The sequence below is a fragment of the Bubalus bubalis genome, chromosome 2, assembly GCF_019923935.1.
Source record: "Bubalus bubalis isolate 160015118507 breed Murrah chromosome 2, NDDB_SH_1, whole genome shotgun sequence".
In the NCBI taxonomy this organism is placed as follows: Eukaryota; Metazoa; Chordata; class Mammalia; order Artiodactyla; family Bovidae; genus Bubalus; species Bubalus bubalis.
Genome location: NC_059158.1, coordinates 183,673,496 through 183,698,715, shown reverse-complemented (window position 1 = coordinate 183,698,715; position 25,220 = coordinate 183,673,496). Strand labels below are relative to the sequence as shown.

The window sequence follows — 25,220 nt, the reverse complement described above, 5'->3', positions numbered from 1 at the left end:
TTACTATAATACTCTTTCCTTATATGCCACTCTCTTAAAACAAAGCTTTCAGGTCAGAACTGTTTGCAACATTTTGTTTAAAAATCCTTCCCTGTGGTACAGATGGTAAAGAATCTGTCTGCAATGCAGGAGACCTGGGTTTGATCCCTGGGTTGGGAAGATCCCGTGGAGAAGGGAATGGCAACCCACTCCAGTATTCTGGCCTGGAGAATGCCATGGACAGGGAGTCTGACGGGCTACAGTCCATGGGGTCGCAGAGAGTTAGACACAACTGTGCGCTAGCACTTTTTCACTTTCACACCACCAAATCTCATTATCTAAACTGTCCTGCTACACAACAAAATGGAATGAGCACAACAAACTAGCAGAAATTGCTCAAATTTTCACACTTACCGTAAGCACTGGGGAAGTCCCCAGGTCCTGGCCCAGGATAAAAAGGACCTGGTCCTGGTGGTTGAACCGGGTACTGTTGTGGTGGCCCAACATACGGAGGGCCACTGTGACGGTACTAGAAGAGAGGAATCAGAGACGCTGATAAATACCATGAAAGTAGCTTACTATGGAAAAATAAAGGGGTGAGTATGTGTGTGTGAGAGAGAGAGAATCATTTAAAGGAGGTGAAGTCACTTTGTTAAACACATTCAAAATGCTTGCTGAACATTAAGATGCAATGAGTAGATAAAAACAAGGATTTTCTGTATAGTACAGGGAACTAAATTCGGTATCTTGTAATAACCTATAATGGAAAGGAACTAAAAACCTGAATATACACAGGTGTAACTGAACCACCTGCCACACATCTGAAACTCACACAGGACTATAAATCAGCTACACTTCAATTTTAAAAAGATGCAATGAGGATGAAGAAAAAGGTGTGCCTTACGAACGGCCATATAGCAAATGAGAGCACAGGCAGGTATCAGCTCACGGAAAAATTATTTCAGGCTGACAGCTTTCAATGACATTGAACAACATCCCTGGAACAGCTAGTTACTGAGTCTACTTTAGAGCAACTGACTGTGGGTAAGGGACTGGGGGAAAGATAGGATATACAAACAATTTCTCTATCATCTTAGAAAATTTCAAGAGATGAAAAAAATACCTCCTTAACAATATTACGAAAAACGACAAAATGGCTTAGATTTACATCCAACAAAAAAGTTCACACATCACTAAAAATCGATGCCATAAGCCATCCTCCCTGCTCCCCCTGGTGAGAATCTGAGTCACTCTCCACGCTGCTACTGACGGACCACGTGGATCTGAGAGATACTTTACCTGTGGTATACAGTACTGAGGACCCTGGGGCACTGGGTACGGCATGGGCAGATGGTTAACCATCATGATGTGCTGATTGGCCTGATACACTGCAGTGGGTGTCTGTGCACCGGGTCGAATGGAAGGGCTGCTGTTCGGGATGGTGGCTCTGGGAGGCTGTATTTGAGGCCTCTGGAAAAACTGAGGAGGGGAGAAAAAAAGATTTATTTATGTATTTTTATAAAAGGCAATATATAGATTTTACTATCATGAGCTTTCTCCTTTTTTTCCACTAACAAAAATCTTAATAACTTGAATTAGAAATACAATATAACATTTCACACACAAAAAAAACATTCTACATGAGGCCCAGCCACACTAATTCGTTTTGATCAACGTTGTCACTCATTTGAAAACAGTAGGGCAGTTTCACTTTTAAAATGAAGTCTCAACTAATTGAAACTAAAAGTTCTATACCACAAATGATTAATGTTAAAACGTGTGGTAAAATATAACAAAAGGGGCAGTTGGTATCTCTCTAAAAGTTGTTCTGCTGTATTATATAAAAGCATTCCTGCTTTCATGAAGAGTTGATGGCTCATTATCAACTTATTAAAACCTAAAGTAGTCCCCTAAAAAAATACCAGTCAAGTCATTTATAAAACATTTACAGTAACAACAACAACAAAAATCTGTCTGGACATTAAAATTTTCATCTCAGTTTATCTAGGTCAAATTAAATTAAACTTAACTGTGAGGGTGTCACATGCTAATTGACATATAATGGGAAAAGCCTTCATTTTGAAAACAGTGGCAATCTCATACGGAACTGAACCCAGTTTTGGTTTCTCAAATAGTTTGCGATAAAAGTAGAAAATCTAGACAGGCCTTTGAATGGTCTGGAAGGAACTTTCAAATGGCAACCAGTACTTGTGGTTGTTTATGGTTCTCACTGCGGGCTTAAAAGCCTTGAAACAATATACCAATAGGAAATTCCCACTGTGAGCGCACGTATGCGTCAGCACACAGTCACTCTCGCTCTTAGGACAAAAATAAGGGAATGGAGAAATAAGGACGCCATGCAGAACCGGTAGTTTGTTACCTGGATGGGTCTGAATCCTCCCTTCAATTATGAAGCAAGAAAGCAGCAGGAAACAGAAAGAAAGCCAATGGAAAAGCTTACAGATCAGTAGGAAGGGGCAGGACATAGCATGCAGGTCAGCAAAAACATCTTTCTATTCAGTAATAATAGGAGAAGAAGGAAGATCAGAAAGTCAGAATGACAGTTCTCCACTTGAGAATTCAAGGGCACATGGAACTCAAGAATCGAATGACATTTAATCAAAGTAAATAAATCCAGAGGCAAAAATATTCTAATAGTACAGCCACAAGTCTTAACAGCTTGGAAGGAAATGTCTGCTTACTGGACAAGCACAGCTGGAACTACTGAGGCCTATTCCTGGCTCTCATGCACCCCCATGATATGATTCAGCATTAGTTATTCAGCTAAGACCTACTTTTCATCTTGAGTGGAGATGAGCATTAACAGTAGGAGTGCCATTTGGTTACTTTCAAGTTTGTGAAAGTGCCAGGAAACACCTAAACTTGTCAACTTTTACCAGACTCCTTATGACAGAAACTTGCTCTTTTCAACTAACTAGGTATGTAAGAGGCCACCTACAGGTTTAAAATGGGAAATAGAGTAGTAGTCTAAAAATGTTCAGCTCCAAAACCTCCCGAGTTGTCTTATGATTCCAGATGTGAGTGCTGCTATTGGTCCTAATAAAGGCAAGCCTGACCTTTGGGCCTGCTCAGGTTTTATCATGTCCTACTCTTGAGTATCAAGCTACCCACAGGTGGTAGGAAGTAACTTTTCATCTTGTGTTGAATTGGAAGACCTGGGATCCAGTGCCCAAGGCTCATCCCCATTCAGCCCTCATATCCCAGGGCAAAGAAAACCCTAAAGAAAATAAGGGACAGAAAAGGAACAGACAGGAAGGTATAGCAGGAGAATGAAGTGAATGGGGAAAACCAGAGAGTAGTTGGAGAAGATGAAAAGAAAATTCGAGAGGCAGGAGGAGCCTGGGCTGGATTACAGAGACAATAGTCTTCAAATTATCTCTACTGACACAGTTTTGGTGACAGGCACAAGAATTTCTGTCAGTTAAAACCAGGAACATTGGACTAGTAAACTTTCCATGCTAGACTTCACTTCTCTTAATTACACAGTAGACAGAATCTATTTTTCATCAACATATGTGAGCTGTAACCACACTTCAGGAATGAACCGAGGCGTTTTTTGTAACGCAGTATATGTATCAGGAGCCACAAAGCTGTTACAAGACTCAAGGAGAGCAGGGTCATTCATCTGGCTCAATATATCGAGCACTCCTAGATGTCAGGCACCCTGGATACAATTAATTCTGTAAGATTCCTTTCCATGAACTCTAGAGGGCAGCCAAGACAAGGAGAGGATCAAACGCACACACGTGATGATCCACTGTGGTTATTATCAACTACTTTTGTCAAAGTACTTATTGCCTTTGAAGACACATGGTGTTACGGGGAGGTGAGGGGGCTAGAGGGAGAAAGGAAACTATTCCATTAACTTATTCCATTAACAAGAAAAATAGGGGTTCAGTTTTCCCATAACCACTTTCCTTACCACTATCTTCTAACTGTTCTGCTCTAATTTTTAACCAGCTTGTCTAGACTAACTGAGATTACATTTTACTCAAGGAGATTTCTGAACAGGATAAGATTGTTTGCTTTAGCTGTTTTGAAAGAGAAACAAAACAAATGTTTCTAATGATATTCATAATAACATATACCTGAGCCAGTAAAACACTAAACTTGTGTTTATGTGGACATACAATATACTTTTTTTTAAATAAACTAAGACTTCAGCTTTGAAACTAAAAAATGTATTAAACATGCACACTAAATAACATCAATAAAGATTCATATAGCACTTTCAGTTACCAGGTACCACTCTCAACACTTTACATATACATATTAAGTTAATCCTCATTACAAATCTCTAAGGCAGATACTATTATTAACACCACTATTAGATAGATATATGAGGAAATTGAGGGGGATGGGGAGATTAGTAACATCCTAAAGGTCTCCCATGTATAATTTAAACATATTCAGGTTCTGAGCCTGTACTTGTAACTGTTACACACTCTACCTCTCATGAAACAGAATACCCTTTGTAATTTCAAACATGTGATATGTCAGTCAGAAGAATTCTTTTCAAAAGCTGAAGGCGTGTGCCAGGACATTTATCAAACTACACTAACGGGTAGCACATCAATCATAATTGATTACTGGTAACAAAAACACCCCATCAATCACTTCATGAAAACTCATGTATTATCAGTTAGGAAAACAAATTTCTTCTTCCTACAAGACTCTTAATTCTCTATTTCCTTCAGAGTTACTGAAACTTGTTCATACATTTTTTTTTATCCCTGGTACATTTAACAGGCTTACATTTACTCAGCTTTACTGCACTAAGATTTTTACAGTGACAGGCTATTTGGAACTTGTTTCTTCTTTTTAAAAAAACCACATTTCTCTGTCTGTCTGTCTCTCTCTCTCTCTCTCTCTCACACACACACACACACACACACACACACACACACAGAGGAAAAGGTATAATGGCTGGACATGCAAAGGAATAAAAAGATATGGATTCTCTTCCCTCTTAACCATTCAACTGTAAATACAGCATTAGATTTAACAGTGGGCAGGCATGGCAGCAAACCATAGGTTAGTGAAAACTGTGGATGTGAACAGGCTTTCCCAAACTGCTTCCAGTGCTTCTGAATACTTTTTCCTCTCCACTGAGTGCTGAAGAATCATTACAAGAAGCAACACATCCTGCTTCTGGAAGCACAGTACAGGCCATTTAGTCTAACCATATACCTAAAGTTTGAATCTCTTAAATAACATGCCTTTGGTGCTATCAGACTTTAGCAACTCAACACAGTTCTACTGTGCTGTTAAATGGGAGTTCTGACACCACAAAAGTTCTTCCTTCTACTGGCTCCAAAGTTTCTGAACCACCTATCCTCCGGTCTGACATCTACCCTCCCCAAACTCACATCGAAGTCAAATCCTTCCTCTCTGTAAGTGACAACCTGCCATTGCTGGCAACTTATCACTGTTTTTTGTTCCAGGTCAATCACCACTCTGAACCCCTTGTCATTCCAACAAAGACTTTTAAATTCCCTAAACAGCTTACTCTTTTCTCCTCAATTTTCTCCCACTGCTCAAAGTTCTCAAAGTAGAGAGCCGAATATAAATTTCCAGGTCTGCCCAGAATGTGCCAGGACCTCACTCAATAAATATCTGCTGCAGAATAAAGGAACAATATCTCTCTTTTATTCTGGCCAATTATGCTTCCATTAATGAACAAGGATCACAGGAGCTCCTTTGTCAAAACATTTTACTACCAATTAGTACTGAGTTACAATCATCTTAAACTCTTTAATCTTCTTTATACATAACCTGGCAATAAGTCATGCTCTTTACTTCTCTGTGTACTCTTACAATTGTGATTTGAATCTCATACAGAAATCAAGTGTTTTATTCCTTTGAAAATTTATCTGGCTAATTTCAACCCATCATTTCAGATTGTATAGAATCTTCTGTATTCAAAATATGTCATGCAATGTCAAAACTACATCATCATCAGCCAATTTGCCAGGCAAGGCATTAATCCAAGTCACTGATAAAAATGCTGAAATGAGACAGGCAAGGAGAGAAGAACCTTGTACAACATAAGTATCATCTCCAAGCTTGATTTCAATCTGTTTAGTCTTCTGTCTTTCACTAGTATGGCCCACTAGTATACCAGGAAAATGGCAGAGGAAGAGGACAGCCCCATTTGAGGTGGTACTTTGGGTAGCTCCAAAGGGCTAGGATACATTTAAAACAGAGGCTGAATTTATAGGGGACTCAAGATTGCAAGATTGCTGACCTTCAGAGAAACACTACAGAAGCAAAAAGGAAAATGTTACCTCTTGGAAAATCCTTCTAAAGACACCGTATTTATACCTTTACCATAGTTTCCTGGCCAACAACATCTGTCATATTGCTTTTTGAAGATGATGTCCATGTCTCTTTTTTTTGGTGGTGGGGGTGGGGGGGCGGGGAGGTGTGGTGTGTGTGCTGTGCAACTTGCAGGATTTTAGTTCCTTGACCAAGGACTGAATCCGGGCCCCTGCAATGAAGCCAACCATTGGACCTCCAGGGAATTCCCAAGATGCTGTCAATTAGAATATAACATTTCTTATGAATTTGTTCTCCTAACATCATCAAAAGACAAAGACATCTCTAAAAAAAAATCTATATAATAATCAGAAACTCTTTGAAAAACACCTATTCATTTTCAGCAACTATAAAAAACTTATTCAGTCACATTAGTTCTTCCTACGTCTAAAACCACTGAGTACTTATTAATTTGCAAAGCAATAAAAACATATCAAAACTATGCTTCTGAAATCCCTAGTTTTTTGCATATGTATTGATAATTCAACCCACTGGAGGGATAAACAGATTCTCAATTAAGAATTTTTAGGTTAATGCTGCTGCTGCTGCTAGGTCGCTTCAGTCGTGTCTGACTCTGTGCGACCCCATGGACTGCAGCCCACCAGGCTTCTCCGTCCCTGGGATTCTCCAGGCAAGAACACTGGAGTGGGTTGCCATTTCCTTCTCCAATGCATGAAAGTGGAAAGTGAAAGTGAAGTCGGTCAGTCGTGTCCAACTCTTAGCAACCCCATGGACTGCAGCCTACCAGGCTCCTCCATCCATGGGATTTTCCAGGCAACAGTACTGGAGTGGGGTGCCATCGCCTTCTCCGATATCTTTTTTTTAAAAAAAATAAGCATGCAAGGAAAAATAATAGTGTTATGATTTTCTGATGAGCTAGAAAAAGACAAGTGTTAAAGAGCCCACATAATGGCATATCACTCAAGTACGAATCAGATGTTCTGCTGACTTACAACAATTTATAATGAAGGTTATTCATTTAAAATTCTTTGTGTTTTCCTGCACATAGCCTATATTATCAGATAATTTAGATTTCACTAAGAATTAGGAGATTAGACCTAAGGAATTAAGCCCTATAGCTGAGCTGTTCAATAGGCAGCCACTAATCATATGTGGTACTTAAATTAAAATTTAATTAAAAATTCAGTTCTTGGGCCACAACGCATAATTCAAGCACTCAACAGCTACACGTGACTAATGGCTTCCGTAGTGAATAGCACAGATACAGAAGATGTGCTTCTATTAGACAGTGCTCCCTCAGAGGATTGTGTCAGATGGAGGAAAGAAGTCCCTAAGGATTTTGTCAGGAACAAGCTAGTGTTCTGTCAGATCACAGCGCAGAGTCTGGGAAACAGAAGCATCCTTGTAGAACACTTCATTCACAGGTAAAAACAGCTTGGTGAAAGGGAAAGGCATCTTAGTGCTAAAGGAAACTGACGCTTATCAGGGGCCTAGGATGTGTCAGGCACTGTGACAGGCAGGTATTTTAATTATCACAATGCCCTTAGGAAATACATGCTCTTATTATAATACTTCAGTATTACTTCACGTGTGAGCATATTTTACCCATTTCACAGATCAAGCTGAGGTCAAAGGTCAGTTTACAGTAAAGGTTAGATTGAATGCCAGTTATGACAACTCCCAACCTATATTTTCGTCGCTGTCTCTGCTGCTACCCTGTAACTCCTTGTGAGTTAGGTACCAGATAAAACTGCCCATCACTGGCCTACATTAAGCTCTGGTACAAGAGTTCTGGTAATAAGACTGCACAGATGCTTAATCAGATTTCCTATCCATTAAACTCTGATATGCCAGGTCTGGCCCTAGAGGCAAATTCAAAACCTTCATTTATTTTATTTTCCAAATCTAAGAAACTGCCTAGAGCAATACAAATATTTCTCTACCAGGGACCGGGACGTCAATTTCAACAGCACAACTTTGAGTACAGAAACCTTTAGAGGTCATAATGGAGAGGATGGAATGCAAGGCAACTGTTTCTTCCTTTTTAAAAAATCTTTTTGCAAAAAGAACCAAACTACAATAGGAAAACATGTATAGTTTCAACGCCTGCCACCAGGTAACAATTCTTTGATGCCAAACACTGTTAAGTTTTGTGAAGCTTATCATTTATTAATGCTAAATCCAATTCCTTTGAACACTATGTGAACTAAAATCATATATCAAGATACTACAAAATGTTTTTGTTCCATGAACAATTTAAATTACCTCAAAATGCAAAGACTATTCAGCCATGGTATAAAACCAACACTTGATATTTCTTGTGAAATTCAAAAGTAAAATAAGGACAGGAACATCAGTAACTTTAAACCACAGCTACACAGTCTTCAAAGACCAGATCTACATTATACCAAGCCACTTGTTTTAGTTCTGGGTGTACGTTCTGTTCTTTCAGTTTCTAGGTACCTCGGGATTTTCAAACATTGGAAGAAAAATAGTTGACATATTTCTAAAGCCAAGATTGTTTTGCATATAAAATAAGTTAGGACTACTTCTTTTACTATTATTCTAAGCTAAAGCTCTCTTCAGGTTATTAAGTGCAAAAAGAGTAAGAACATCATTACTAGGCCAAAGACTCCCTGCAAAAGCCAAAAATTAACTGTACCAGGAAGATGATGTGGCTGGCACAAGCTTACTCAGAACACGGGATCCCTCTGACTTGAGGGACTCAAACAGAGCCCTGGCTGGGCTCTTAAGAAGATCATGGAAAGATCTGTTCAATGAAAGCAGTTCCAAGAAACACTTCCTATACCAGTTTCTTGGTTCTCTTAAACTAAAAATGTTAACTACCCAAAATCCTGTTGTTCCACTTCAATTCTAGTAACTTCATCTCACAAAGAAGAAAAAAAATACATAAGTTTCAGATTACTAAACTGGATGACGGTGTTTTCATAAGGAATCAAATAACTTATCTAAATAATTATTCATTTTTTCTTTGCAACGTTTTGCCAACTAAAAATTGGCACTTGCCATCTGCCTCCATAAGGATTAAATCACAGACTGCTGCAGCCACTGACCTTCAACACACCCTGAAAGGAGTTCAGGGTAGAGATCAAGAATGAGGCCCTCTGTGCTCTGGGAAAAACTGGCAGAACAGGCCTTAGGAAGATAGTTTCAGAAGAAGCAACTCTTACATCTCCTCACAACCAGAAAAGCACTAAAATTACTTGTGGTGACGTCTGCTCCTCGTGACCAGCAGTAACTAACCTTCATGAGACTAGCGACAGAGACTAGCAACAACCTTCTCCAAAAAACTGTGTGCTTGATTGAATGTACTCCCCTTTCACCAAAAATCACTATACGCTGATCCTCCCTGCTGCCTCTTTGCAGCAGTTTCTCAGAGCTATCTAAGGTGCTGTCTCCAGGGCTGTCATCCTCATTTGGCCACAAGTAAAACTTAACCCACAACTCTCACCTTGTGCATCTTTTTTAGTCGACAGTTTATGGAAACAATTGTTACTAAACATCTATGAAAAGTTATATATGTACTACAGGACTTTAGAAACATCAAAACATCATCCAGCACCAAATTATTTCATAAAAAGAAAAAAAAATGAGATCAAAGCACTGAAAGGATACATGATTGGAAAGGTAGCCGCTGATGAATAATGCAATAAAGGAGAACTGAGAAATCTATTCACTAATTCTAACTAGTCAAAGCGGACTCTAACCCTTGATTCAACTCTTTCTGGCCAAAGCAAACAGCCATAGATGGGAAGAAAAAAAAAAAAAAAAAAAAATGGGGGACCTTCATTCAACTTAAGAGTCTGAAGCACAAGAAACCAAAAATATCCCAGGACATAAATATTTTCTCTAAAAAAGTGTCTTTTCTCTATGCCTTCAACATTTGTTTTCAACAGTACTGCTTTCATTATGCAAGCCTCTCTGTGTCTTGTTTCATGTCATGAGCATCTCCTTCTCCATGAAACTCTCAGGGTTCAGGTCTGAGGAGATGTCTTAAATGCAGACTTCAGCCCGCCATTCCTAAATGAGGAACAGTGCCACTTCCATACAGGGCATCTGGGAATGTATGGAGGTATTTTTTTTTCATTTTGTCTCTTAAACTGTCACTGTAGGAATTCCACTGGCATGTATTAACCCAAAGGTTGCTAAAGGAACTACAATATAGAGAGCAGTTTTTCATAACTGGTTATTCTATCCAAAATGCCAATACTAATTCCATAGGAAAACAAGCCAAACTGGCCCCTCCATCCATGAATACAAGATGCAAACTCTTCCTAACAAAGTCCTCGAAGGCATCCCACAACACTGGTTCAAGCTACCCGATCGATGCTCAGCAGTCCCACTCCAACCACTCTCTCCCCTACTCCACTTCTCCAAAGTAGCTACTGCAGCAGCCTGAGCCAAAGCTGTCTATTTCCTTACTTAAATCTGTGAGGCACAAGGGAAAAAAATTTAATTTTTGTTTAAAAAGGAAGAATATCAGAGTAAAAGCAGCCAGCTACCTGAAGTTTTCAGATCCAAAAGCAATGCTCTGGGTTTATGCTGTATCTTAATAACCCATCTTCAAGAACGGGTGTGGGTTTCTTGATAATGGATAAATAATAAATATATACACATATATAGTTCTACCTTTTAATGGCTGAAATATGCTTAATTTCACAATCATCATCCTACAGATAAATAAAGGACTGATACATTTTCTGAGATACATTACACATGAAAAATGATTTCAGGATAGAAATTCACCTTTTCTCGGAAAGATTTCTTAAAAGTTTTGCTTGGTTGTTAAAATTTTTTAAAAAGATAAAATACATCACAAGCCTTTAGACTCAGAAGAAAGTTTTTAAAAACTAGATTTTCCAAAAGCTGACAATATATAAAGGCTTAAACATCCCAATTTGAGGACCACTGCAACTGAACTCAAGTAATAGAAACACTTAGCCTTGTACCAAGGAGCGCAGAAACTTTTTTGCTGAGGCACTAGTTTTTTTACCCTGCGTCTTCAACAGAGATCTTTCAGCTTTCTCTCTGTCAGGAATTTCTGGCTTTATCCCTGATTAAAATGTAAACCTTGACTCTATGGCTCTTGAGTAGATTTGCTGTTTTTTAAAAAATGTATAATCAATCTTTTTTAACCTAAGAGGTTATCTTTTCTCATTATTAGTAATCTTATCCACCAGATTCATAGTATATGCCAAACACTCCACTAATCGTATTATTTGTATTATTTCACATATCTTCACATTAGTCCAAAGAGAGTACTGATACTATTCCTCATTTTGCAGATGAGAAAACGGAGCCTGAGAGCAGTAAGCAGTTTACCCAAGACCACCAAGCTATAAACCAAGGTCCAGCTGACATCAAATTCCAAGCTCTTAAAGCACTTCAACAACGCTCTCTCTATCAAGTAAAAACTACCCCAAGTTTTATTTCTTTATTAAATCGAAAGAACTGCCATCCATTTCATACAACCACCTCTGAGTTCTCCTGCAAAATATCTTTTTTAACACCTCAGAATTTATCGGGTTTTTACATCATCTAGATTGGAAAATCGTATTTTGAGAAGTAGAGCCTTTTATTAAATCACTGCTAGACAATTAAAGGTTTCATTAAGTAACATCCAATATGATACCGTAGGTAAACACTGCTAATATTTCTTTCATTTTATCAAACCATACTAAGTTGCATGACAATATTAAAAATAGCTAACACTTACTGGCTGCTTATTTTATGCCAGATGACTTACATATATTATCTCTAATGTAAAGGGTATTTATCACCACTTTACATACAGGGAAACCGAGGCTAAGAAAAAAGACTGCTTAACTCAGCTGGTTACACAGCAGATCTATCATATTTAGAATTTAGATTAGCCTAGGCTCTTTCTACCACAGAATGAGAAAATGTTTCAGAATACTTGGGAGAAAAACCCTGCAACTCTTTTTTTTTCTTTCTCTCAAACCATTTCCCTCTAGTATATTCCTGCTAAATAAACTAGTGTCTGCATACACATTTTTGAAATTTTAATTTACATAATAACTTCATTTAAAAAGAATAGGCTAAAAATATTAAAGTTAAATAAGGTATCAATTTTCTATATATGCTAAAAATAAAGATAACTATGCAGCAAATGAATGTATATTATTGTTAATCAATTTATTAGGTCTACGTTAGTAACTGAGATTAAGTGGTTTTAGAAATACTAGTACTATTATATACACATCAATACAAGTTACATCAGAAAGTTAGTTAACAGAAAACTCTTAGAATGTTGCCTATTCCATTCAGTTAAATTTAAACTTACTGCAGATATCCACAAAATCCGTAAGGGCTTAATATATCTAAATACTTTCAAAGTTCGCTATCAATTCAGGGCAATTTTTTTTTGGAAAGTAAAGAAACTCTTTATTTTTAAACTGTGTTGTAAAAAGAAGAAAACTGGTTTGCTAATAACAAAATGCTATGAAATCAGTGAAGAATAAAGAGAACTGTATTAAATCACAGCAAAACTACTCTTTTTTGGGGGGTGGGGGCCAAGCCACAAGGTATGTAGGCTCTTAGTCCTCCAATCAGGGATGGAACCTGCACCCTCTGCATGGGAAGTGCAGAGTCGTAACCACTGGACAGCCAGGGAAGTCCTGAAGCTACTCCTGAAGAGCAGCTTGAGTGGGTCCATGGAATGGCAGCATTCTAAGAGTCAGAAACTACTAAAGCCCCCACCTATTAGTTCAGGGTAATAGTGAAGGGGCAAGGGTACAGTACCTGATGATGGGCAGGTCGAGGCCCCGCTGCAAACTGAGAAAAGGAGGGAAAACAAACACAAAAGGAAAGGCACAAAGAGTCAGAAACACCACAACAAAAAACCGAAACTTCACACAATATGCTGAAAGAAATAAAACCCACAGGAAGAAAAAAAACACAAACAGTCAAAGCTTTGCTGCAGGACAGTGACAGACAGGTACTGAGAAGATTCAACAGGCTGACACCTCTATCAGAAACAGTTTGCCATTTATCAGCTGGGAGAGAAACAGCTAAGCTGCTATGCACATAAGAGTGCTTCTCTGATAGGAATTTTTTTTAAACCCTAAAATAAAACAAAAGAAAGTTTGAAACACTAAGTGGTTATATTAAGACAAACATATGAAAAGTCAACTATGCTTATGCAACTGATAAAACTGCAGGGAATGAGAAATGCTTTCCCATTACAAGAAACAGCCAGGAGGTAATTATAATGTCCAGCAGAAAATAAAGAATGTAATAGTACAGATTTCAAATTTACTTAAGTTAAACAGGGTATCTCACATATGAAATGGAAATTTCACTATCTTCGTTTCTTGGAGTTAAAGATTAAAATTTATCATATATATTATAAATATATAAAGATATAAATAAATATATTTATAATATATAAATGTAAATATATAAATAATTATATATATTTAAATTCGATGAACTAGTAAAGTTTAATACCAGGCATATCAAAACAGAGGTAAAGAACACCATCCTTTAACATGCTTAGTCAAAGTGGTACTCTTATAAGCTCAAGAAGAAAAAAAAAGAGTAAAAGAAGTCAAATCTCTCAATTACTATGTAGACACAACAGCACAAGACTGCATACTTGTACCTGCTGCTATCTGATACTGAGAACAAAAACAAAAGAAAACGTAACTTTTTAGGTAAACCACAGAGCATTTGAAAGAGGATAATACATATTCCAACTCTTACTTTCCCTAACTTAGAATGGAAGAAAAAGCTTTTTCACCCATTAAATTTTAAATACAAAATCTCTAGGATCAAATAACTCATCAGAGCAAAATCAGACTTTCAATGGGATTTTACTAAAAAGAAAAGAGAAATTATTCAGGCACGTAGAGTCACCTACTGGCTACCTACACGTTAACTACTGAAATGTTAACCACTCTCTTTAACAGTTAAAAGAAAATATTTAGTAAGCCATTTTGGATGCAAACCACACAAGGTTTTATTTAAAACATTTAAGGAGCTAAAATATGTATCTTCTTTGAGTTGTTTAATTTCCTATAGAGCCTTCCTTCTGTTAGCGCGTTACTATGGGTGAACAAGACTGAAGATGAACTAAGAAACAAGTCCCTGTACTCAGAATTTAAGTTACCAGAATTATTTCCTCAACTGTCACTATTGAATATAAAAAATTTTCAAGAAATCGCAGTAGGTCACATGCCACAATGTAGGAGATGACTGAAGACAGCTCTAATCAAGAATTTACCTTAGAAGCTAAATGCTACCTACTGCTCAGGTAATGAACACTGTTTTAACACATTTTGAAATTATTCCGTATATCTTAACGAGCTCTCCGTGACTTATAGGATCAGGGCATGTTAGCCAGCCATTATACTTGCTAAAAACCAATGTAAAGTAGTTTTTCAGAATGATGATAATGGCAGCTAGCTTTCTTGCAAAACATTTTCTCTTCAAAGAAACTGAAGTTTTATATTTTCAGTTTTCCAACTATGAAAAGAAAACAGATCATACCTCTAACTATGGACATCAAGTTTCAAGAATAGGTAATATTACCCATGTGGTATTCACATAGAGGGTGGGAGTGTGATGTTTCTTCATGACACTTTTGAAGGAAATGGGAGAGAAGGGCCATGTTAAAAAAAATTAACCTTAGTACAGTAGTACCTGTCTTATCACTGTTCCACAGAAAGGCCCCATTTTTTAGGCTCTACAATAAAACTGAAACTTTATATATTTGGAATATTCCAGTCAAAAAGGAACTTCCTATGAGCAAGAGGAGTACCTTATAAAATTACACGAATATTAAAAAAATAAAGTTAGTGGGAAAGTACCCTAGTCTATTTTGCACTAGTCACCATTGGCTATTGAGTTTTTCATTTGTAATGACAACAGTCTTAATCCTACAGGTAACTGTAAGCAACAGAACAAACTGTAATTGCTGCTGGCTTATATTCAAAACAAAAACTTTTGTTTCTTTTTTCTAGGAGGGGTTTTTAAGATGGTAAGGACTGAAGATACTAAGGAAAGCAGCCTTCTGTGAACTCAGAGCCAGTGTTAACGCCACCCACGCTCCCTCGCACCCACTCACCCTTCTGTGCACAGCTGGAAACTGGGCATGACCAATAGTTATTGATGTACCTTTGGCACTTAGCACCACAGAATATAAAAATAACCAATGGTTACAGGTTATTGCAAAAGCCAAACTGTCCCCCTCCCCCCATTAAGCATTCAATGATTTCACTATTTTGGAGGCTATTAAACAATAAATTATAGTTGAAATAGTTCCAATACAACCAGAAAATGGAACAGATAGGTAGTTCTTCAAATTTTTTTTTTTTTTACTTTTAAACAAAACTGTCAACAATATACAAGTATCGAGCAGAAATACAGGCACAAAGATCACCTCAAGTTGGGAGGGGGGCCACTTGAAGCCAGTTGGATTGCAAAGGCAGCTGTCCAGGGAAGAACAGAAAAGCCTAAACTGTGCAATTGCCAATGGCCCATTAATGCAGAAATAGAATGGAGTAAGCTTTAGCTGCTCTACAAAGCCATGGGAAGAGGCCCTTCCTGAGTGCAATAGCTTACCTCTCCTCACCAGTTGGGGTAGCTGTGGGATGGATGAGACTGGACTATGGCAACTTGGGATGTGAGAAGAAAATGCAATCCTGCCAAATTCCAAACCCAACTTCACCCTCCCAGCACCAACACAAACGAAATAAAGAAAACTGGACCCAAAACAACAAGCAAGAGTAGTGCAGGGTCTGCTAGTCTTGCACTTGTTTTGGGGTATGTAATGGAATGTTATGTGTGTGGTTTTTAGTAATGGGGGTGGTAATGGTCACTAGCAGAGCAGATGGCAAAAATTGCATAGAGGATAGTATCTGAAGATAGTTTATGACCACAGAAAAATGGCTGACAACTATAGACAGTTTTCCCTTTGATAACCAATTATAAAATGAAAGAGGGAAAAAGAAGCCTTTTAAAAAGAAATTTATCTCTTAAAATCAAATTCATCTCAAAGGGATATCCCTCTAAACCCCAAATTACTCCTGTCTAATTCCCAATAGAGAAGACCCACCCAATTTGTTATTCTTTTCCCCATAATGCCTGGCAAAAACTGCCATGCCAGGTTAGACTTTCAGAGAGGATGCAATCAATGCATTTGTGTTCATCAGCCAATAAACGGATGTGGTCAAAAATAATGCGTGCCGGGGGCACCACTGCCTGCAAGAAGTACAGCTTGTTATATTGCTTACAATGCAGTATTTTATCCAGCCTCTTCCAGCCAAGGACCTGTAAACGGGAGTCTGTTCCAAAACCTTCCTCCTCTTCCAGGTGTCTGTGCAATGTATTGGCACTGTTCTGCTGGGCTGTCAAAAAAACTGGTTTAGAGATGCAGCTCTTCAGTCAGGTTTTGCGCCAGTTCTAACCATGTAAATTCTTTTCTTTCCCAATAATTATACAAGGCGTAGAGGGGTTAAAAGGGCCATAGAATTCTTTGCAATAACAGCTTACCATAATGTTCCATGTTTAGTGATTAGAACTGGGGCCTATCTAAAGTAATCTGGCGAGATCTCAAGGCCCACTCCAAGTGGTCAAGTGTCCACATTCCCAAACCACTCTCAGAACAAAACTTGCATCAGACATCTTGTTGACCATTGCAGCAAAAAAGTAAACAAACAAAAAAAACCAGACAAGCAAACGAGCAACTAGGACCACACTCCCACCTCTTTAGAAGGGCTCCTCCACCCCCGGGGAACCAGGGCCTAAGAAAAGGGCCTGAAGAAGAGGGCCACAGGGAAAGGAAGGCAGGAAGAGGACCAGTGAGAGAGCACATCTGAGAGAAGTCTGTGACCTTACAGCTCTTTGAGGAATTCTGTCATCTACTTCAAAATTCCTAAATTCATGCATAAAATCAAATGAACAGAAGCTAATGCAATGAAATATTCCTGTACTACAGGCAAAAAAGCAGAGGTGGAGAACCAAAAGAAGATCCCTGTACTCTGAGAAAAACACAGAGCGGAGATCCAAGTAGGGGCGTGAGAGACAATGAGATGTTACAGAAGCACCTTCTAGCAAACACTAATCATGCAGGGCAGGCAACATCATCCTAAGGAAAGGACTGCTGAAGCCACTGCACACTTTTGTGAAACAGAAGGATGAACCCTGAGTAAATTCTCTGTCTTTGCCATACTTATTGCAATCCATGTAAAAGATGAGCAAAGAGGATGACAGCATTTATACTTCTATGACAATTTATTTACCATCTGAAGAAATCAATACACCATTGGTGTAAGTCATGCATATGTCCACACAGTCAAACAGTTAGAGCTGATCTAATAGTACTGATTCAAAAGTTGTACTTCCCTAGGCACTAGAATGTCAGAGTCCAATTAATGAAATGTAATTTATTTTCAAAATCATGCTTTACATGTCTCCTGAATTTTGAACGGTACAAACAAAAACTTAAGAGCTGAAATGAAGTGAACTTGAACGCAACTAGAACTTGAATGACACAGAAAAGTAAAGGAAAAAAAAAAGAAAAAGGGAAAAGGCTCCATTTGTTCTTTTCTTAATAAATTTAAATAATTCCCATAGAAAAGGTCTGAAAATGCAATGCTATCCAATAATAACAGTAATAATAATTTTAACAATTGTCTTTGTAGTACATTTCTAAAATCAAATAAAAATATGAACCAAAAGAACCTAAGCTACAACAAACACAAACTTAGGTGGAGAACATTTTCTAGAACAACCTTCTGCTTACTTACCGGAGAACGGGTTTGAGGTTGTGAATTCATTGTCTGAGGAGCTTGAGGATAGACCAACGTGGTTGGACCTGCATTCTGTCCAGAGGGATAAGGGGTCTGTCAAAGAATGACAAGAACAGTATCACACTGTGAGTAAATATGGCACGGGTAACTTAATTCCAAAGAGTTTAAGAGTTTAGAAAAGTGTTCATTAAAGTGGTTTACAGCTCTGTTTTAAAAGACCTAATTTTATCACAATATCCAGCAATTCAGAATCAGTGCAACCTTTTTAGAATTTATCTTAAATCTCTGATGAGAAGCAACTTCATCACACAACTCAGAATGGTGAGCAATTTAAAACTGATGAATAATTTATTTCAGACTGGTTGACTACAGTTAACTGATGCCTCAGAAAGTGAACCGCAGATAAGGTGGGGAACACTACTTTAATTTCAATATATAGTTAGTGGTATATTGCAGCCATGAAATTAAAAGACGCTTACTCCTTGGAAGGAAAGTTATGACCAACCTAGACAGCATATTCAAAAGCAGAGACAATACTTTGCCAACAAAGGTCCGTCTAGTCAAGGCTATGGTTTTTCCAGTGGTCATGTATGGATGTGAGAGTTGGACTGTGAAGAAAGCTGAGCACCAAAGAATTGATGCTTTTGAACTGTGGTGTTGGAGAAGACTCTTGAGAGTCCCTTGGACTGCAAGGAGATCCAACCAGTCCATCCTAAAGGAGATCAGTCCTGGGTGTTCGCTGGAAGGAATGATGCTAAAGCTGAAACTCCAGTACTTTAGCCACCTAATGCAAAGAGCTGACTCATTGGAAAAGATCCTGATGCTGGGAGGGATTGGGGGCAGGAAGAGAAGGGGACAACAGAGGATGAGATGGCTGGATGGCATCACCGACTAGATGGACGTGAGTTTGGGTGAACTCCGGCAGTTGGTGATGGACAGGCAGGCCTGGCGTACTGCAGTTCATGGGGTCGCAAGGAGTCAGACATGACTGAGCGACTGAACTGAACTGAACAGTGGTATACTGAAGTGTAAACTTCTGGCTGTCGAGGTAATAAATACAGTTGTTGAGATGTACCACTTATGAAAACACAGAGAAATGTTATCTCTTTCTACTCAAAAAGTTAGGTGAGGACTCTCCCCTCTCATAGCTAGTATGCTGCTAAGTCGCTTCAGTCGTGTCTGACTCAGTGTGACCCCAAAGACGGCAGCCCACCAGGCTCTGCCATCCCCGGGATTCTCCAGGCAAGAACACTGGAGTGGGTTGCCATTTCCTTCTCCAATGCATGAAAGGGAAAAGTGAGAGTGAAGTTGCTCAGTCGTGTCCGACTCTTCGCGACCCCATGGACCGCAGCCTTCCAGGCTCCTCCATCCATGGGATTTTCCAGGCAAGTGTACTGGAGTGGGGTGCCATTGCCCTCTCTGAAACACAGTATACTACAGGAAAAATAGAACAACCAAGATTTTTTCACTGAAGATGCTGAAAATGTGCATGCTGGCCATATTTCATCTTATTCAAACTTCTGACTAATATTTTGCACACTAGAGCCAGTTGTCAACACTGCAAAACAAGTACGTGAATTAACATTCAGGTTCGAGTTCTTCCATTCTGTAATACTCCCTTACTGTCCACACAAAGCTGGTGTTCTATAAATACTGAGACTCTATCATTCCTCTCAAAATGGGTATTAATAAAACAAAGAATTTATTTTCCTTTACCTTGGAATTACTCTTTGAAACAGACAAAAAATAATCAAGTACTTCCCATATCTAAATAATATGTATGCCAAGAGCTGATGCATACTCTGTACACAAGCAGCTCTACCTGAATGCAGAGCAGAACACGGGGCGACTGCCACACATGGATATGTGCTGCTGTGCCATGCAGTTCAGTTCAGTCGCTCAGTCATGTCCGACTCTTTGCGACCCCATGAATCACAGCACGCTAGGCCTCCCTGTCCATCACCAACTCCCAGAGTTCACTCAGACTCACGTCCATTGTGTCAGTGATACCATCCAGCCATCTCATCCTCTGTCGTCCCCTTCTCCTCCTGCCCCCAATCCCTCCCAGCATCAGAGTCTTTTCCAATGAGTCAACTGGTTTGCAGAACTTTGAGCATTACTTTACTAGCATGTGAGATGAGTGCAATTGTGCAGTAGTTTGAGCATTCTTTGGCATTGCCTTTCTTTGGGATCGGAATGAAAACTGACCTTTTCCAGTCCTGTGGCCGCTGCTGAGTTTTCCAAACTTGCTGGCATATTGAGTGCAGCGACAGCATCATCTTTCAGGATTTGAAACAGCTCCACTGGAATTCCATCACCTCCACTAGCTTTGTTCCTAGTGATGCTTTCTAAGGCCCACTTAACTTCACATTCCAGGATGTCTGGCTCTAGGTCAGTGATCACACCATCGTGATTATCTGGGTCGTGAAGATCTTTTTGGTACAGTTCTTCTGTGTATTCCTGCCATCTCTTCTTGATATCTTCGGCTTCTGTTAGGTCCCTACCATTTCTGTCCTTTATCGAGCCCATCTTTGCATGAAATGTTCCCTTGGTATCTCTAATTTTCTTGGAGAGATCTCTAGTCTTTCCCATTCTGTTGTTTTCCTCTAGTTCTTTGCATTGATCGCTGAAGAAGGCTTTCTTATCTCTTCTTGCTATTCTTTGGAACTCTGCATTCAGATGCTTATATCTTTCCTTTTCTCCTTTGTTTTTCCACTTCTCTTCTTTTCACAGCTATTTGTAAGGCCTCCCCAGACAGCTGTTTTGCTTTTACTGTAATAGGTGCATTAATGAAGAAATTCTGCCAACAGATTACTCAGCTTTCTCACAGAAAATCTTTCCATTCTTTGTGACTGATTTTAGAAATTTCATAGGAATGATGTGACTTGCACCTGTTGCTGAGGCAGGGGGGATAACTATGAGAGATGCCTCTATGCTTTTCTTCTGCATTTCATGACATAACTAACCAAGTTCATTGATTAAATTATTCTGGAGGAACTTGTTTAACATACTATTAACATACTATTTAACATACTATTCCATACTTTGTTGAAAAATATTGCTAAAGCTTGAATGGGAACAGTTTTTGCCCATGATTTATAGCATCAAGTGCATAGGAGACAAGGGACAGTCACCACAGATTTTACTTACACTTCTCCATTTCAAATAGCTTCAAAGTTATTACAAAGATTTACTTCTCCAAGGATGTGTACATGAATACTTTATATTTAAATGGCAATCCAGTTCATTGTAGTTTACAAGAGGTACAGAGATAGTTTCATTTTCATTACTATTTTCAAGTTTCAATGAAAGCTCCTAAGTTAATCATTTTTATTAACTGGATGTACTAACAAAAAATAGGAAATGGTGGTAACTGACAATCTGTTAAGGAAATGCCAGTGAAGGAAGATAAGCCAATCAAAACACACTTTGTACTGCACATATAACCTTTAAGAATAGTAACTATTTAAAAAACAGTGACTGGGACAATTAAAGATAGAGATTTGAGAATGAATTCCATGTAACACAGAACACACTAACAGCATCTTAGGTCCAGATGCTGACAGTTTTCAAAATAAGGGTATGTGAAAAAAATTAGTAAGAAGTTTCAATTTTCAAAATATGAAAGAAGGAAATTAAGCAAACAATTACAGAATTTAGAGAGCTCTTAATATGCTTCACACACAATTCGAAGCACTTCGCACACTACATGGAGACGAAAGGTTAGCATTCCTGCTTTAAAACGCTCACTTCCCCTTACATAAATAATAACATAAACACGAAATTCACACTGTGCATGTGCGCAGACACTCACAAATCTGATTTAAAAATTGAGCAGCCATAGCCTTTCAAACATCTATCAGATGATACTCACCCAATCTAAACTAAGCATGCACATTTATTCCACAATTCCATCTCAAAAAATTTACCCTAAGGATAAATTCATGATGGGAAAGAATAAAGAACTGCATATTCCATTTACAAAAGAGAGGTTAAAGTACACTATATTCAATCAAAGAGAGAATGTAGTGTAATTTTTGAGGTAAGAAAAAAATGAGGAAAATCTATATAAACTATCATGGAAAGATATCTATAATATTAATGACATAAGCAAATCACAGAATTAGTCAGAATAAAAACCCTATCTGTACAGTATTTTTTGATATATACAAACAGGATACTTAAAAAGATGTCTTGGGAAGATATATGGCACACTTAAAATTGCTATTTCACAGAAATGTAACTGAAAGGGGGATATAGGATACAAATTGTAGGTTTTATTTTATATACTATGTATTAAAAGCATAGCTGATTTTACTGTGCTTCACATTATTTCACTTCACAGACACTGTGATTTTTACAAATTAAAGGTTTGCAGGAACCCAACATTAAGCCTGTCAATCTTTTTTTTATTTCAAGCTGACTTACAACATTGTATTAGTTTTCAGGTGATTCAGTTATATATATCTACAAGTAATCATTTTTCTGATTTCTTTTTATTACAGGTTATTACAAGATACTGAATATGGCTCCCTGCACCACACAAACATGATTATCAACTCTATTTTCCCAACATCACTTGCTTATTTCATGAGTCTGTGTCACATTTCAGTAATTAATTCTCAGCATATTTTAAACTTTTTCATTACTATTGTTATATTTGCTACAGTGACTTGTGGTCAGTGATCTTTGATGTCACTCTTGCAATTGTTGTGGGGCAGCATGGACTGTGCCCACGTAAGTCACCAAACTTAGCCCCCGTGTGCTGAGTGTATTCCGACAGCTCCACCGACAAGCTGCTCCCCTTTTCTCTTCCTCTCCTTGGGCCTCCCTATCAAGACACAACAGCACTGAAATCAGGCTAATGAGGAACCCTGCAATGGCCTCCAAGTAGTCAATTGAAAGGAAGAGTCCCATTTTCTCATTTTAAGTCAAAAACTAGAAATGATGAAGCTTAATGAGGAAAGCATGTCAAAAGCCAAGATTAAGATGAAAGCCTGGCCTCTTGCGCCAGTCAGGCTGTAAATGCAAAAGAAAAGTTAGCTCTTGAATGAAATTAAATCTACTATTTCATTAGATACACAAATGGTAAGAAAACAAAACAGCGTTCTTGCTGATGTGGAGAAAATTTTAGTGGTCTGGAAATAAGACTGGTCACAACATTCCTTTAAGCCAAAACCTAACCCAGAACAAGGTCCAAAGTCTCTTAGGTTCTGTGAAGACTGAGAGAGGTGAAGAATTTGGAGGAGGAAGGTATGAAGCTAGCAGAGGGGGCTGGTTCATGAGGTTTTAGAAAAGAAGCTGTCTCCATAACATACAAATACAAGGGGAAGCCACGCGTGCTGAAGTGGAAGCTACAACAACTTACCTATAATATCTAGCTAAGGTAAGGAATGAAGGTAGATACAATAAAATGCAGATTTTCAGTGTAGACGAAAATAGTGTTCCAGTGGAAGAAGATGCCGTCTAGGAGGCACACAACTAGAGAGGAGGACATTCAATGCCTGGCTTCAAAGGACAGCCTGACTCTCCTGTCAGGGTTAGTGCGTCTGAAGTCCCTGCTTGTTTCACCACTCTGAAAATTCCAGGGCCTTAAGAATTCTGCTACATATACTCTACTTGTGCTCCATACATGCAACAACAAAGCCTGGATAGCACATCTTTGGACAATATTGTTTACTGAATATTCTAAGCCACTCTTGAGATCTAATGCTCAGAAAAAAGATGCCTTTCAAAATATTACGGCATGTTGACAATGCACCTGGTCATCCAAGAGCTCTGATGGACATAAACAAGATTTATGATGTTTTCATGCTTACTAACTTAACATCCGTTCTGCAGCCCATGACTCACAAAGTAATTTTGACTTTCAAGTCTTATTATTTAACAAATACATTTCTTAAGAATATTTAGCTGCCACAGACAGTGATTCCTCTGCTGGATCTGGGCAAAGTAAACTGAAAACCTTCTGGAAAGGATTCTTTATCCTGGGTGCCATGAAGAATCTTCATGAATGATGGGAAGAGGTCAACATATTAACAATAATAACAATAACAGGAGTTTGAAAGAAGTTGATTCCAACCTTCATAGGTGACCTTGAGGGGTTCGAGAGTTCAACAGAGGAGTCACTGCCAATGTGAAAGAAAACTGTAAGAGAACTAGAATTAAAGTGGAGCCTGGAGATCTGATGGAATTGCTGCAATCTTGTGATGAAACTCTGACAGATGAGGAACTGCTTCCTATGGCTGAGCAAAGAAAGGGTTTCTTGAGAGAGACTCTATTCCTGGTAAAGATCAGGGAAGATTGCTGAAATGACAATTAAAGGATTTAGAATACTGCAAAAGGTTAGATGATGAATTGGGAGCACAGTTTGAAAGGAAAATGGTCTACTGTGGGTAAAATGCTATCCAACAGCATGGCATGCTACAGAGAAGCTCTTCATGAAAAGGTGTTGACTGAGCGGCAAACATCAATGTTGTCTTATTTTGAAAAACTGCCATAGCCACCTCTACTTTCAGCAACCACCACTGTGATCAGTCAGCAGCCATCACCCTTGAGGCAAGATCCTCCATCAACAAACAGATTATGACTTTGTGATGGCTCAGATAAAGCTTTCGATAAAGTACAGCTGACTGTTGAAAAAACGGTCTGTGTGGGTCCAATTACATGTGTGTGTTTTTCATTAAATACTATAGTGCCTCAAGTATAGTCAAATCATTATGCTGTACACAGTACTGATACAATGCTGTTTGTCAATCATATCTTAATAAAACTGGGGCAAGTAAGTAACTACTACAGGACTACACAATCTGGTTGGCTGAATCCGAAGAGGTCGAACAAAGGATACAAAGTGCCCATTATGGGACTTGAGCATCTATGCATTTTAGAATCTGCAGTGGGTTCTGATCTCCAAAGTTGTTTAAGTATGTACATTGATTTTTTTTTTTAGACATAATGTTATTATTACACACTATGGACTAGTCACGTATGGATGTGAGAGCTGGACTGTGAAGAAAGCTGAGCACTGAAGAATTGGTGCTTTTGAACTGTGGTGTTGGGGGAGACTCTTTGAGAGTCCCCTGGACTGCAGGGAGATCCAACCAGTCAATCCTAAAGAGATCAGCCCTGAATATTCATTGGAAGGAT

General features: G+C 38.5%; 1 protein-coding gene across 18 annotated transcripts in view; it reads right to left on the bottom strand.

Annotated features, from left to right (window-relative positions):
• The window catches only part of EIF4G3 (eukaryotic translation initiation factor 4 gamma 3), a 353,112-nt gene that overhangs the window by 163,155 nt on the left and 164,737 nt on the right, over window positions 1–25,220 (bottom strand). For 7 of the 18 annotated variants that reach the window (XM_045164650.1, XM_025278787.3, XM_044938153.2 and 4 more), the window contains 6 exons: window positions 18,072–18,167; window positions 16,557–16,670; window positions 13,063–13,095; window positions 2,360–2,380; window positions 1,279–1,458; window positions 394–508 (listed from right to left, as the gene is read on the bottom strand). In XM_045164650.1, the coding sequence (XP_045020585.1) occupies window positions 394–508; window positions 1,279–1,458; window positions 2,360–2,380; window positions 13,063–13,095; window positions 16,557–16,670; window positions 18,072–18,167 (559 nt within the window). The remainder of the gene's footprint in view (window positions 1–393; window positions 509–1,278; window positions 1,459–2,359; window positions 2,381–13,062; window positions 13,096–16,556; window positions 16,671–18,071; window positions 18,168–25,220) is intronic. The other 11 variants (XM_045164652.1, XM_045164651.1, XM_044938158.2 and 8 more) reach the window with 5 other exon arrangements.